The 13,237-nt window shown below is 33.2% G+C and overlaps 1 protein-coding gene across 2 annotated transcripts; it reads right to left on the reverse strand.

The window, feature by feature from the left end:
* Positions 1–6,879: 6,879 nt before the first annotated feature.
* Positions 6,880–11,970, reverse strand: LOC129891437 (monogalactosyldiacylglycerol synthase 2, chloroplastic-like). 2 transcript variants are annotated; one of them, XM_055966804.1, is made up of 8 exons: positions 10,679–11,970; positions 9,235–9,407; positions 8,585–8,746; positions 8,364–8,505; positions 8,009–8,233; positions 7,684–7,746; positions 7,525–7,599; positions 6,880–7,444 (listed from the first exon to the last, which is right to left on the reverse strand). In XM_055966804.1, exons 1-8 carry the CDS (start codon positions 10,943–10,945, stop codon positions 7,184–7,186), a joined length of 1,368 nt encoding a protein of 455 aa, XP_055822779.1. In that variant the 5' UTR covers positions 10,946–11,970; the 3' UTR covers positions 6,880–7,183. The 2 variants fall into 2 exon arrangements, with proteins under 2 accessions (XP_055822779.1, XP_055822780.1); XM_055966805.1 differs by lacking the exon at positions 10,679–11,970 and adding an exon at positions 10,430–10,635.
* Positions 11,971–13,237: the final 1,267 nt, after the last annotated feature.

Below are 13,237 nucleotides of genomic sequence, written 5' to 3' on the forward strand. Positions count from 1 at the left end.
TGATAAATGATTAAATGATTACAATGTTAAGGAATGTTTCAATGTCTCAATATTTCAAAAAAATGACAGACTTAGTCGCTGAATTGGATTGTCAAATATATGTTGTAAAATCATACTCAGTACTCCCTCTCTCACTTTGTCTTATCATGTTTGTATGGTAGTTTATACCCTATTTTTCCCCCAGTTTTGTCTGGTAGTTTATACCCTATTTTCCCCCCTGTTTTTACTCCTTTTTTTTTATATCTTACCCTGTTCATCTCTTCTTCCTTACCTATGTTCTTAAAAACTTTATCTTTAACCTCACTCCGGATATAAATCTGGCCATACATTTGTCCTTTGTTTATGCGGACTTTCAAGGCCTCAGATCCTAGGAATTTACAGGTTAATCCATAGTTATTGTTAAGAGATAAAGAAGCTAACCATATACTAGGAGTAAAGCAATAGAAATATGCAGTAATTTACATATGAAAATATGAACTAAAATATGAAATCAACATTTAAAGTAAAACAATATATTTTTGGGGGAAAGAACTTAGGTATAAACATAGTAAGACTTACATGAATAAACTAAGAGAGGTTTCCCTTTCGGGAACCCCAAAAAACTTGAACCAGAAAAACTGCACACACACACAGTCACACTTTTTTATTACTTCAAGCTTTTGTACAAATCAGAGAAAGGTTTTAGGAAAATAGGATATGTGTACATGAAAGGAAAGGGAAATATGTTGAAGATTTTTTCTCTCTAAGGATTCTTCTAGCTCTACCTCTTCTGTCTAACAACTTAATCTTATATAGACTTAGGGATATGAAATGAAAGGCTTAAGACATGCTACGTGGCTCCATTATTTATGGCCAACATATTGATAAGATTTCTTTAATAATGCGCGTCAGGTGCTCATTGGGCCACATCGTCACATGCATTATTAATCGCATCTTTCAATAATGACAGACATCTTAGACAGACGCGTGCTTATCAACAGTTTTTCCCTTAGCGGGTAGTGATAAAGTGACAGCACTCACAAGACACTTGTGGGCATACTCACATAGCACACTATGTACATTCATAATTATCAATCCATTCATCTTTATGTCTTTCCGCCTTATCGAATTAGCTGTATCATCTTTGTCGTTGTCTTTTGGATATATCTGTATTCTAAGTATCTAGATTATGCAAGGAAATAGAGTCAAAATTCATGCCTGAATCATCTTCTTCATATGGGTCTTGGGCATCCTGATAATTATTGTTTCCATAGTCTCCTTCTGAATTTGGTGTTCTTATTGGGCTGGTATTGGTATCTTCGTCTGACTGTATTCCTTCATTTTCTGGATTTGGACTGTCTTTACTAATAACATGATTATCACGTCCATGGTCTTGAAAGAACTGCTCTAAAGTCTGCTTAATTATGGCTTCAATTTTATTATTATTTTTTTCTTTTTTATAGCCATATTCTTCTTAGAATTGTCTTTGTAGAAAGTTTTAGGTAATCTTCTTCGTAAGGAAGAAAATTCCTCTTCTTCACTTTGCGGCAAAGTGACAGCCATTAACGAATTTGATATGTCTTTACCGGCTACCATTTGAACCGGACTAGCTGTACTTTGATCTGGTACAATAGATTTCTGAGCATTCAGAAGGGAATGCACACCATTTTTATCCATTTTTGATTGAGATGGAGAACTCATGTCTTCAGTCTGAGTACCTGTATTATTTGTTTTGGAAACAAACTTCCCTTGAAAGGTTTCAAGCTGCTTCAGGAGTCTTATGTTCTCTTGAACGAGAGCCTCATTTTTTGTGTTTAATCTTTTGAAGGCTTCGGTCATGGTGGAGCAATGATCACAAAAAATAATTTTATCGGTGTCTTTTTGGATGTTGTATTGAGGGATTTGGTTTGGGTTTTGTCTGAGTGCTGGTGAAATATAATAATTTGGGTCAAGTATTCCTCTGGCATAGTCTAAAGCTTCAGTAAAATTATTAAAACCTTTGAAGAGAGAATTTTTAATCTCATTTATTGAGTCTATGACTTCTAACCAGGTCTGAAAGACACCATTAGTCTTACCATGTATAACCACATAATATTTAAACTTGTTCTCTCTATTTTTGTCTGAAAAATATTGACAGAGAGCATTATTGGCAGCAATAAAATGTTTAGTGTCTTATTTATTATAAGCTACCCATAGATTATCAACTAAACATTTTTGAGTTTTATCTAGATTACAGTCTAGTAGTATTCAAAAAGATAAGTTACATTGATGATAAGAAATTAAATTGAACTTATCAAAGTAAATTCTTTTCATCATCTCAATTGTACCTTGGGATCTAAAATTAGTCTTGTTTAGTAGTGTCTGAGCGTATGAGTTTGATTGGGCTACGCCCTTACCTTTGTCTGTTGGCTATTGGCCAGTTGGTTCATGCTGAAATATAATTTTTAATTAGTTTTAAGTTGCAATCTACTCAATTGATCTGCTAAATTATTATCTTTTCCTTTTATATATTCAAAGACTACGTTATTATATATAGATATAACGTCCATAAAATTTAACCATCTTCTTTTACTGCTTGCTTTACTATTTATTGTTTGGTGAAATTTAACTATTGCTTCACAATCTGTTCTTACTAATACTTCTTCTTTGTTTAATATGTATAATTTAAAACTATTTAATCCATATAAAATTGCTAAGACTTCTGCGTCTATACTACTCATATTTTCTTTTTCTTTATATTTACCACTCTGATAGACACATATTTTTTCTTCATTTTTACTACTATATTTACTAGGTCTAGTTTTCAAAACAGTTTCCTATCCCAACTGACTTCCATCAGTTTATACTATTAAATAATCGGTTTCAACGGAAATTTGTAAGTCTGGTATATTTTTAACCTTTTTTTTAATTTGTTTGATTAATTTAATGTCTTCTGCATTAAAATGTTTCTGTCCTTTACTTTTTGTTTTAGCATATAAAGGTCCCGCTATTTTTTCTAAGTCTTGGATAAAATTTCTAGCATAATTTACTAGTCCTAGGATTTTTTGTAAATCTTTTGTATTATCTAGTTTATTTGGCATGTCTAGTACTTTCTTAGCTATATGTGGTTGTAATTTTACTTTTCCTTCCCCTATTGTTACCCTAGGAAATTAATATGGGTCTTACACAATTCCATTTTCTTTTTACTAATTATTATTTCATGTCTAACGAATAACCTGAAGACCGTTTGTAAATGTCCTAAGTGTTCTTGTATACTTTTACTAAATACTAAAACATCGTCTACATAAACTAATACGAAGTTTTTATAAACTCCGAATATATTATCCATTTTTCTTTGAAATATGGGTGGTGCTGTCTTTAACCCAAAAGGCATGGCTAGCCACTCAAAATGTCTTTCAGGACAAGTGAATGTTGTCTATTCTATACTTTCGGGGTGCATTTTTACTTGCCAGTATCCAGATTTATAATCAAATTTACTAAATAGTTTTTTACCTTGTATTCTATTTATTAGCTCATTTTTGTCTGATAATTTATATGCATCAGTTCTTGTATTATCATTTAATCTTTTGTAATTTATTATCATTTTAGCTTTTCCTCTTACTTGCTCACTATGATTTCTTACCATAAATGCAACAGATCTATGTTTAGAAGTGAACCGTCTTATTACTTCTAATTTTAATAATTCCTTAATTTGTTTACTAAATTCTTCTGTGTCTTCGTTATTAGCTTCAATAGCTGCTGTTTTTATAGAGTATTCTGGGTTAATTATGTCTAATTTATACATGATCTTATTACTTTTCCAATGTACTAATATTTTTTCATCAATTATTTCCATTTCATCTAGTATTGATATTATATTATCTAAATTCATGGGATTTTTTTTATTGTTCTTAGAGCATGTATTCATTTTTGAAAATTGTAGAAATCGATTTCTATATTTATTAAAGTGTAGTCTTTTTCTATATCTTCTAAGTATGATTGTTCTAAATATTCTTCGTATAATGCATGTTTTGTAAGATACAACTATTTTTTGTGTTGCAGTCTATGCAACAAACAGTTGTATCTTCTTTTGCCTTTAATTGAGATCTCCCTTTAGAAGGTTTGTCTTGAATTTGTACAGGGGTGTATGTTCTATTTCTAAATAACATTATTCCATCTCTAGAAAACAAACAGCTTCCATTGTTTTGTATAAGGAAATGCAATCCGATTACCAGATCTGTTTTGATATCCAAGTCTTTAGCTAGAATTTTATACATATTGTATGTAGGTTTATAAAATTTATTACATGTATTAATAAAACTTATTTGGGCTTTGTCTATGTAATGATTGTAAAAATTATAAGTTTCATTCATTTGTAGTGTTGATGTAGGTTCTTTAAATGTTTTTAGTATTTTTGTTGGCAATATCCTTTTATTTATAAGATAACTTGTATATATATATATATCATTTGTTAAACGGTGTGAGTATATATGCATCACTTTTTTAATGAATGATATATTCATTCTAAATCGCAAAATTAAAAATATATTTTTCCCTTTCCCCCTAAGGTAAATATGATTTTTAAGGTGTCTAGAATTAATAGACTGGTATACATGAAAACATTTGACAATGACATTATTTTGAAAAACATTTCTCTACTTCTTTTCTTTTAATTTGTGGTCCTCATGTCTTAAGAATAATCCATCAGAAAATTCTGTCTCCGATCAGTTTAACTTGCAATGAATTTAGGGCTTAGCTTTTTTTTTGAATTACTTGGTTGATTTTGAATTGAAATATTATTATATTCCAATAAATTTAACTTCTTTTTTTTTTTTAGAAATTTGTAAAAAACACCTAAACCTTTACATCGAATTTATATGAACCAAAGTAGAAATTCAAACTAGTAATTTAATTTGAATATGAAAGAATATACAAGGTTTTGGGAATAATTTTTCACTTAGGCTCATGCTAAGATTATGCTCGTGAGCGTAACAATATAAGTCTGACGGTGTGACTGATTGATTTGACATATCCCATATTAGTTGTCGACATTCCCCTTTACATGTCCATTAAAAAATAATAAATACTAATTTATCTCTTAAAAAAATAGAACTTTACAAACTTGTTTATACTCTAAAAAAGAATTAATCAAGGATAAAATGGAAAAAATTAACTATATATTAATTTTGTAAATTGACAAGTAATTTGAACTATTTTTAGTAATGTGAACAACTTATATGAATCGGTCTTTTTTGATTGAATTTGTTTTATTAGATCAAAAATAAATAAAAAATAGTAAAAAAAAAATTATTCACCGAAAGTTGAATTTTCCAACATTTGTGATTTTTGTGTTAGTAAAAGCCAAGTTTAATGATTTTTGTATTAAAAAACATAGTTAAGTGACTTAGTAAAAATAAACTCATAATTATATATACATATATATTAATTTACCCGTTAGTTGTGGATTAAAAGAACTTTAGGTCATAATCAACATAATTAGGTAAGAAGTCTAATATGATTATTTTTTAATGATAGTGAAAATCCAATTTTTTGAAAATATCTTAGGTATTAGATTCCAACACTAATTGGTCCACAAAGCCAATAAATTTCTATCCTATTTATTGTCTTTTATGGTTTGTTAAGCACCTACCTTGCATGTGCCCAACAATAAAAATGACCACTAATTATTTTTTTTGGTTGGTCTTTTTATTTTCTGTCATGAATTCATGATAGGTATCTGTTTTATGATCTCGATTAATTTGAATTCGTATTGATAAGACTTACTAAAAGAGAACATTTTTTATTAGAATTTTTTTCATTTCAAAATTTAAACACGAAATTTCTGATTAAATTCGGAGATAAAAAATCATTAATTTTGAACTAATAATATTAAAAGAATTGAGTGTGACTCAGTTAATTACACAAAGTCCAACCTAGTAGATAACATAATCTACTCTGGTCCCTCCACGTGGCACCACTACATGTGCCAGACAAGGATATATTACTTGACATTGAATCATTAGAACACACCTTGGCACATATAAAGATTTTCTCACATCACTACTAAATAATTGTTATTAGTATTTTCTATTTGAATTTCATCTAAGAATAAAAAACAAGCAATCTTTTTTTTCTTAATTATTTAATTAATATGCAACTTGCTTTCTATAATGATGTAATAGATCTATCTTTGTAGAGTATCTTACAAAACAATAAATAAATAAAATAATAGTCATGTATAAAATTAGTAGAGTCCCACCAACAAAACTAAGACATCAATTGTGCCATATACTTGAAGCATATTCAATCAACACCCCACCCCCTACTCCCCCCTCCACCCCAACCCCCCAAAAAATAAAACTTCAAAGTTATTATGCCATATACTTCCTTAAAAGCATATTCTATCCGCTCTATGTTCTGTATCCACATTGAATCGTACTTGTACGCTACTAATCATTGAGGAATATTTAGACGTGAGATACTGAATGTCTGACCAAGAAAAAAACAAAAAGAGAAAGTCACAAAAAATCAACATATTCTACTATGTATATGAGAAAAATATCAAGAGTCTTGTTGGGACTTCAACAAATGAAAATCTTTCTTCAGTATAGGAAGCAACCTTTTCATAGAGATCCTTTAAGCCAAGCAACCTCTATTGTGACAATGACACTGTCACCAGATGCAAGAAACTAAGCCACACAAAATATATAACAACAGCATACACAGTGGAAGCTCACGAGTGAGGTTTGATAAGGATGGTATGTGCAGCCTTACACCTCGCGAGAAGGTAGAGAAATTATTTTCAATAGACCTTCGAGACTCGAGTAAAGCATATCAAAATCAACAAAAAAAGAAAATACAGTAGTGAAGAAGTCAGGTAGAAAATAATGGAAAAAAGAACAGTAGCAACAGTCAATAATATGATGACCAAAGCAAATGAAACAACATGTAATAATAAAATCGAGCCACAAAAAAATATATACAACAAAAAGAAACATGAAAATAGAGTCAAAAATCATAATCATACTACTCTATTTCCACAAAAAACTCCAAGAAAAATGCAGTTTCACTTTTCTTTTTCTTCCTTTTTCTTGGCAATCCTCCATTATTATATTTAACAAAGGATCACCAAAGCCTTAAAGGCTAAAGAATGAGATTGATCAATTGAACCTACTATTCTCTACATAATATGCAACTAACAACAAACCAACTTCAATCTATTATGCTAAATTAGGCTTGAAAATGAAGATGTCAATATATAAGGAATGTTGGCAAGAGGACCTCTCTGGCATGCCAGTTCATGTATATCTTTCACAATATCAAAGACAGCATTAGGTTGAGCAAGTTTCAGCGCGTTCTCTGACTTCCTTTTCAGTTCATCGCTTTTGGTGGAAAACCATTCAGCAACGATACGAGCTGTTTCCTTGGGGCGTCGCGTGAAAACACCAGCTCCGTTGTCGACTACGAATGGAACATTTCCCTTCTCCTGCAAAATAGACAAGAAAATGATGAATCAATAACAAGATTAAATAAGAATTGAAGAGTCAACTTCTCAAGTTCACTAACTTGTCCGGGAATGTAGTCGTTCAGAATAATGGGAAGCCCCCTGATTAATGCTTCTGCAATTGTACCAGGTCCAGCCTATAAAGTGCAGAAACAGAATTTTAGCAGTTGCGCCAAACAGGCGAGATAGTTGTTCTAAAATTAAGTAATAGATTGACATACCTTTGTGATCATACAATCACAAGCACCCATCCATTTCTCCATCTGTTTCTGAAATCCCTTGATCTGAACATTAATGAATATAAGTCGGACCTCTCTATAATAGTCATCCTCTATAATAACATTTTACTATATAACTGTCTAATTTTCTTTGGCAAATTATGTTCTCTGTAACAACATTACGCTATAAACAGTCAAGAAATATCCAGACAAACGATGCTTCACTGGTATAGAGAGTTTGACTGTACTTGCCATTGTCAAGCCTACATAACGTGTATTAATAGAGTTTTGTAAGCCGTCCATTCTTAAAGGTTGTCATTCCATTTACCTGAACGGGGATGTTCCATTCGAGTGATCGTAATGTGGATGCTAAGGCTTCATTGCGTCCACATATGACAATCATTTGACCAATAGGTTTGCCAAGATTCTTATCGAAGAGTGCTTCTCCAAGAGCCTTTGCAGTTTTCTTCACAGGACCCATCCCTTCACCGCCACCCATCAGCAAAACCGCTGGCAATGTGGGATCCATCTCAAGTTCTACTCTAAGGTCATCCTACCGAAAGCATTGAGGGGGAAAATGAAAAAGAAGATTACTAATTAAATTCTCTTCTCATAAATGGAAATGGAAAAAATGTCTTGAAGAGGAAAGATAGGGGAATGGAGCCTTTTTTTCAGACATTCACCTTGGAAAGAACTGCACGGCAAAAAGAAGGACGGATGGGCAACCCAAAAACACGTATTTGAGATTCTTCCAAGCGATCTAGTGAGGCCCTCTTTGCTACCTCCTTGGAGGGGCAGTACAAACGATTGACTCCTGGATGAAACCTGAAATAGAAAGTTTTCATATGTCGGATTGGTATACGATATGAATGCATTAAAACTCTAGAATTTGTTGGCTAATTACCATGTCCGATGGCAAGTGTTGAGATCCGTAATGACTGTCACAAAAATAACTTTTTTCTGTAGGCCTTGCCATTTAAGAACCCATAAAGGAATGTGCTGCATAAGAGGATGAACACTAATGATTATGTCTGGCTTGTACTCCATCAGGCCAGCTTCTACCTCTCTATAAATTCATCAGTGCAAACAGAAATTAGTAAACCCCTACGGAAGTAGGACGCAAAAAGTTTAATACGCTACTTAAAGAACATTCATCTCCAATTTTCTTTTGAATGAGTACCAAATAATCCATATTTTCGGAAAAGATACAAAGAAAAAGATCCTTGTGGTCAGGCCCTTCCCCGAACCCCGCGCATAGCGGGAGATTTAGTGCACCGGGTTGCCCCTCATGCAAAGAAAAAGATCAATTTCCTGATAACTTACGCAGCCATGCCAGTAAATCGTTTTTAACATCTTAGTAAAGATTTAACGAGGCACACGTGGTTATTAACAAAGGGAAAATCACAGAAAGAGTACAGTACAAACAGAATCAAGAAAACAATAAAATTCATTGACCATTCCCCTAGAAAGAGTATTGGACATATAACAGCAAAAAAATATCTAACTTGAGACAAGGCACAAAAAGAGTTAAAAGAAGAGGAGACGGCAACCTACTTAGCATAGAAGGCGGCAATAGCAGCAAGATAGACAGAGTGTATCCAACGAGGCGACGTGCCATGAAATGCGACACTCCAAAGGCCAACATGTTTAACCATGAACTTGTATTGTTGCTCCATGTTGTTCAATGGCCAGCCAGTGTATTCCTTCCAAACATCCTTGACAAAAATCTGCATGTATAATCCACATTAGGCAAGACCTATTTGAAATCATGGTAGGTCCAATGCAGCTAAGACGTTATATCTCCCTAGACTGTGAGAATCATATCAAAGTAATAATAAGACAAATTGGACAGCTGCTAAAAAGCTAAATGACATTTCATTTTGCATGGCTTCTTCACTCCCATTATTTCTTTTTTCGACCTGCGTTGAAATGCTTTTCCTTGAGCCAATGGTCTATCTGAAACAGCCTCAGAGTTAAGGTCTGCATACACCCTACCCTCCCTGTGTATGTTGTTGTTGTAAGAGCCCGTTTGGATGGGCTTAAAAAAAAGTAACTTTTATGTATGAAGTGCTTTTAGAACTTTAAAGTGCTGAAAGTTATTTTTATAAATAAGTAGTTGAGTGTTTGGATAAAAGTGCTTAAATGAGGAAAATTATGTGAATTTTAGGGTTAAAAGAATAAAAAGGGTAGTTTGGGAATTTAGTTAAAATATAAGGGATATAAAAGTAATTTCCATGGTCAAAGAAAATGACTTTAAGCACTTAGAAAAAAAAAGTTAGGAATCCTAACTTTTCATTTTTGACTGACTTTAAGAACTTTCTGGCTTAAAGTTAGCATTAGGCAAACACGTCCAAAAGCTGAAAAGGGGCTTTAAGTTGGTTTTGACTAACTTAAAGCCAATCCAAACGGGCTCTAAATCAATATGCCATAAAAGAATGTAGTTTTGAAGTTGTAAGTACAAGAGAGGGATGGAATCTAAAAATGATTTTGCCTAAACCTTAACCTGTAAGGTCATTATTAAACATCAAACACGCAATCTGAATATCTGAAACAATTACTCAATTTTAAAATCAAAATCAAAGTTTTCCAATTTTGAGAATAAAAAATTTGACCTCATTGGTTGGCCCCTATGGGACCACACGCCATTGACATGTACTAACAACTAAGCAAGCAAATCACAGAAACTCACAAAATTCCAAGAACCAAAAACAAGCTGGTAAAACAAAGACAGAAAAAACATCAAACATACCAGTAATGCCATAAGTGGGGTCCAATATGCTAGCATAGAGTGTACATATAACTTAGCCCCACCTCTCGAAGCAGAGAGATTGTGTCTGATAGACCGGCTCAGGGAAAATCATATCAAAGGAGATATTAAGGAAAACATGACAAAGAATTTTGAAAAAAAACAGATAATTGGAGTACAAGAGATAGTAGATAGTAACAGAAATCGGAGGACAAGAAACAACACGAGAAATAAGGGATCAAAGAAACTTACTCTATATTCATCCCCAAATTCTAACTTGAAAGCATCTCGAATTGCCTCAGCTGAAGCCCTATGTCCACCACCAGTATCACTCATCAAAATAAGCACATTTTTAGTCCTTTCAGCACCAATTTGCACCATTTCCATGGTGTCATCTTCTTCATCTTGAAGATCACACTTTAATCTCTTCCGGCTGCTACCTCCAACCAACCCATAAACCCCAACTCTCTCCAACACTGTGTGTATAGATTTCCCAGGGGAAGTCACTTTACTCACCATATTCTAAACTCTTTTTTTCACAAATCCTAACAAATCTGTAATGGTCTAAAAAAAGAGTCAAATACAAACCAGTACAAGGACAGAGAGAAGAAAAAAAAGTAACTTTCAACCACACTTTTACCTGAAATTGGGTTTTCTAGCAAAGATCAAACGAAGGGGTGGAAGGTCACAAGAACACAAAAGAATTTTAAGAAAATCCAAGATTTGGACACCCTTTAAGACCCTTTTTTCAAGAAGATGAATGGTAGATACCCAGAGAATAAATGGGGTTGGTAACTTTCTATATCCAGGAAAGCATCAAAAGAAGTTAAGTAAAGTTAAAATAACAATAAGTTTTAGTAACAAATTTTAAGAAAAATCCAAGCTTTGGACACCCTTTAAGACCCCTTTTCCAGAAAAAAAATGGAGATTACAGAGCTAGAAAACACAAGTAGGAAGAAACTAGGGTACTGGTTCAACAAATTTTAAGAAAAAGAACAAGATTTGGACACCCTTTTCCAGAAAAATGAAGATTACAGAGCTAGACAACTCAAGTATGAAGGAAATGGGGAGAAAGATCAAGTTTTGGACACCATTTAAAATCTTTTTTCTTCTTCTTCAGAAAATGAAGCTAAGACAGTACAAGTATGGATGAAAAAGGGTACTTGTTCAACACAATTTTAAGAAAAACTCAAGATTTGGACACCCTTTAAGACAATTTTTCAGGATTAAAGAGCAATTCAAGGTTTGACACCATTTAAGACCCTTTTTTTTCTTCTTCAGAAAATGGAGCTTAGACAGTACAAGTATGGAGGAAATGGGTTGGTTTTTTCTGTTATAATAAGAAAGAGAAAGAACAGGAGGAAGGAAGGTGCTGTTTTAGATACTGGAATGATGCTTTTTTCAGTTCAAATAAAAAAGAATGATGCTTTACAGGGAAAACACAATAAATGCGGAGTTTTCAGGGATTTACAGCCGTCGGATTCATTGTGCTTGCTGATTTTGGAACGATTCCGCATATTGGGATAGGAAACTTCGAATGTTCGTATGGACAGATTCGAATCTTTTTTTTAAGAATTAGTATTAGTTTTATAGTGATAATTTTATCATTGCCTTTTTTATTATTTGATCGAGACTTAGATAAATTCTATAGAATGGTTGTTAGATCGACTAATTTTGTCATGGCAAGACTAAAAACGAAGAATACGGGGTAAGATGGAATTGAAACTAAAGAATTTCTTGGAGGGTCACCTTACCAATCGCTCTATTTTCTCTTTCCTGAAAATGACTTAGGAATAGGTTCCCGCCTAGTGGTTTTGTAGATCCATTCAAGTCCAAAGCAAGGTGGAAAGTCTCTCTTACTATTTTGATAGAGGAGACTGCCTACACTGAACACCAACCAGTTGGTCGATTCGGATTTATGTCCGGAATCTTGCATCGGCCAGTTTTTTCAACTGCCACCTAATCCGCCAACATGCTCAAGAACTGAGAGCCATCCAGGTACTGCCGAAAAGGGTATGAAATAGGTTGCTTGTAGCGATTGCAATTGCTTATTTGGTTGGGATTACCAACCTGACCAAAAAATAAGATAAAAAGAAGAGTCTCTCTAACTAAATTTTTTTCAGAGAAGTGCGAAAGGATTGCAAGCTAGATTCAGCTCGTTTTGATAAGAGTATTACATACTATCTGCTGGAATGTTTTCAACACCTTTGTCAGAGACTAGCTACTTTTCGACCGATATAGTTAGGTGGGCTTTGCTCCCCTTTACAATATGAAGAAAGAAATAAGGGTCGAAGTTTAGACCGCTCGAGAACCTAAACAAAAATGCAGAAGTGAGCGTACCCTAAGGCTCTCCTCTTGTGTGATGGATAAGATACAGAAAATGAGTCTGAAATGATTCGGACATGTGAAGAGGAGGAGCAATATATATGCCCGGTGAGGAGAGGCCTACGGTGATAGATTTGAGGAGAGGTGGAGGTAGATCGAGGAAGAATTGGGGTGAAATAATTAGACAAGACATGACATATCTTACATGAGACATAATCCTAGATAGGAGAACATAGAGGTCGAGGACTAGGGTATAGACGATTAGTAGGTAGTCAAGTATTGTCTCTTCTTAGTAGTAGATGAGGGTTATAGTCTGGAACCTTTTTTCTTGTTCCCTTACCAGTAATATCATTATTATTATGGTAGTATTATCTTATTCTTCGATTTTATCATAGTTTCTTTTATTTTAGTTATCTTTACTATTTTACTATCAGTAATACAGTTTGATTCCACCTAGTGACGAATTAAACCAACAGAGAAAGCAAT

This window comes from Solanum dulcamara, chromosome 6 (assembly GCF_947179165.1).
Source record: "Solanum dulcamara chromosome 6, daSolDulc1.2, whole genome shotgun sequence".
Taxonomy (NCBI): domain Eukaryota; kingdom Viridiplantae; phylum Streptophyta; class Magnoliopsida; order Solanales; family Solanaceae; genus Solanum; species Solanum dulcamara.

Excerpts from the sequence above, each read along its gene's own strand:
- LOC129891437 (XM_055966804.1), bottom strand. The coding sequence starts at position 10,945 with ATGGTGAGTAAAGTGACTTCCCCTGGGAAATCTATACACACAGTGTTG. Across the intron at positions 7,747-8,008 it reads AATGGAACATCCCCGTTCAG|ATCAAGGGATTTCAGAAACA; the intron begins GTAAATGGAATG and ends ATTAATGTTCAG. Across the intron at positions 7,445-7,524 it reads ACGACTACATTCCCGGACAA|GAGAAGGGAAATGTTCCATT; the intron begins GTTAGTGAACTT and ends TCTATTTTGCAG.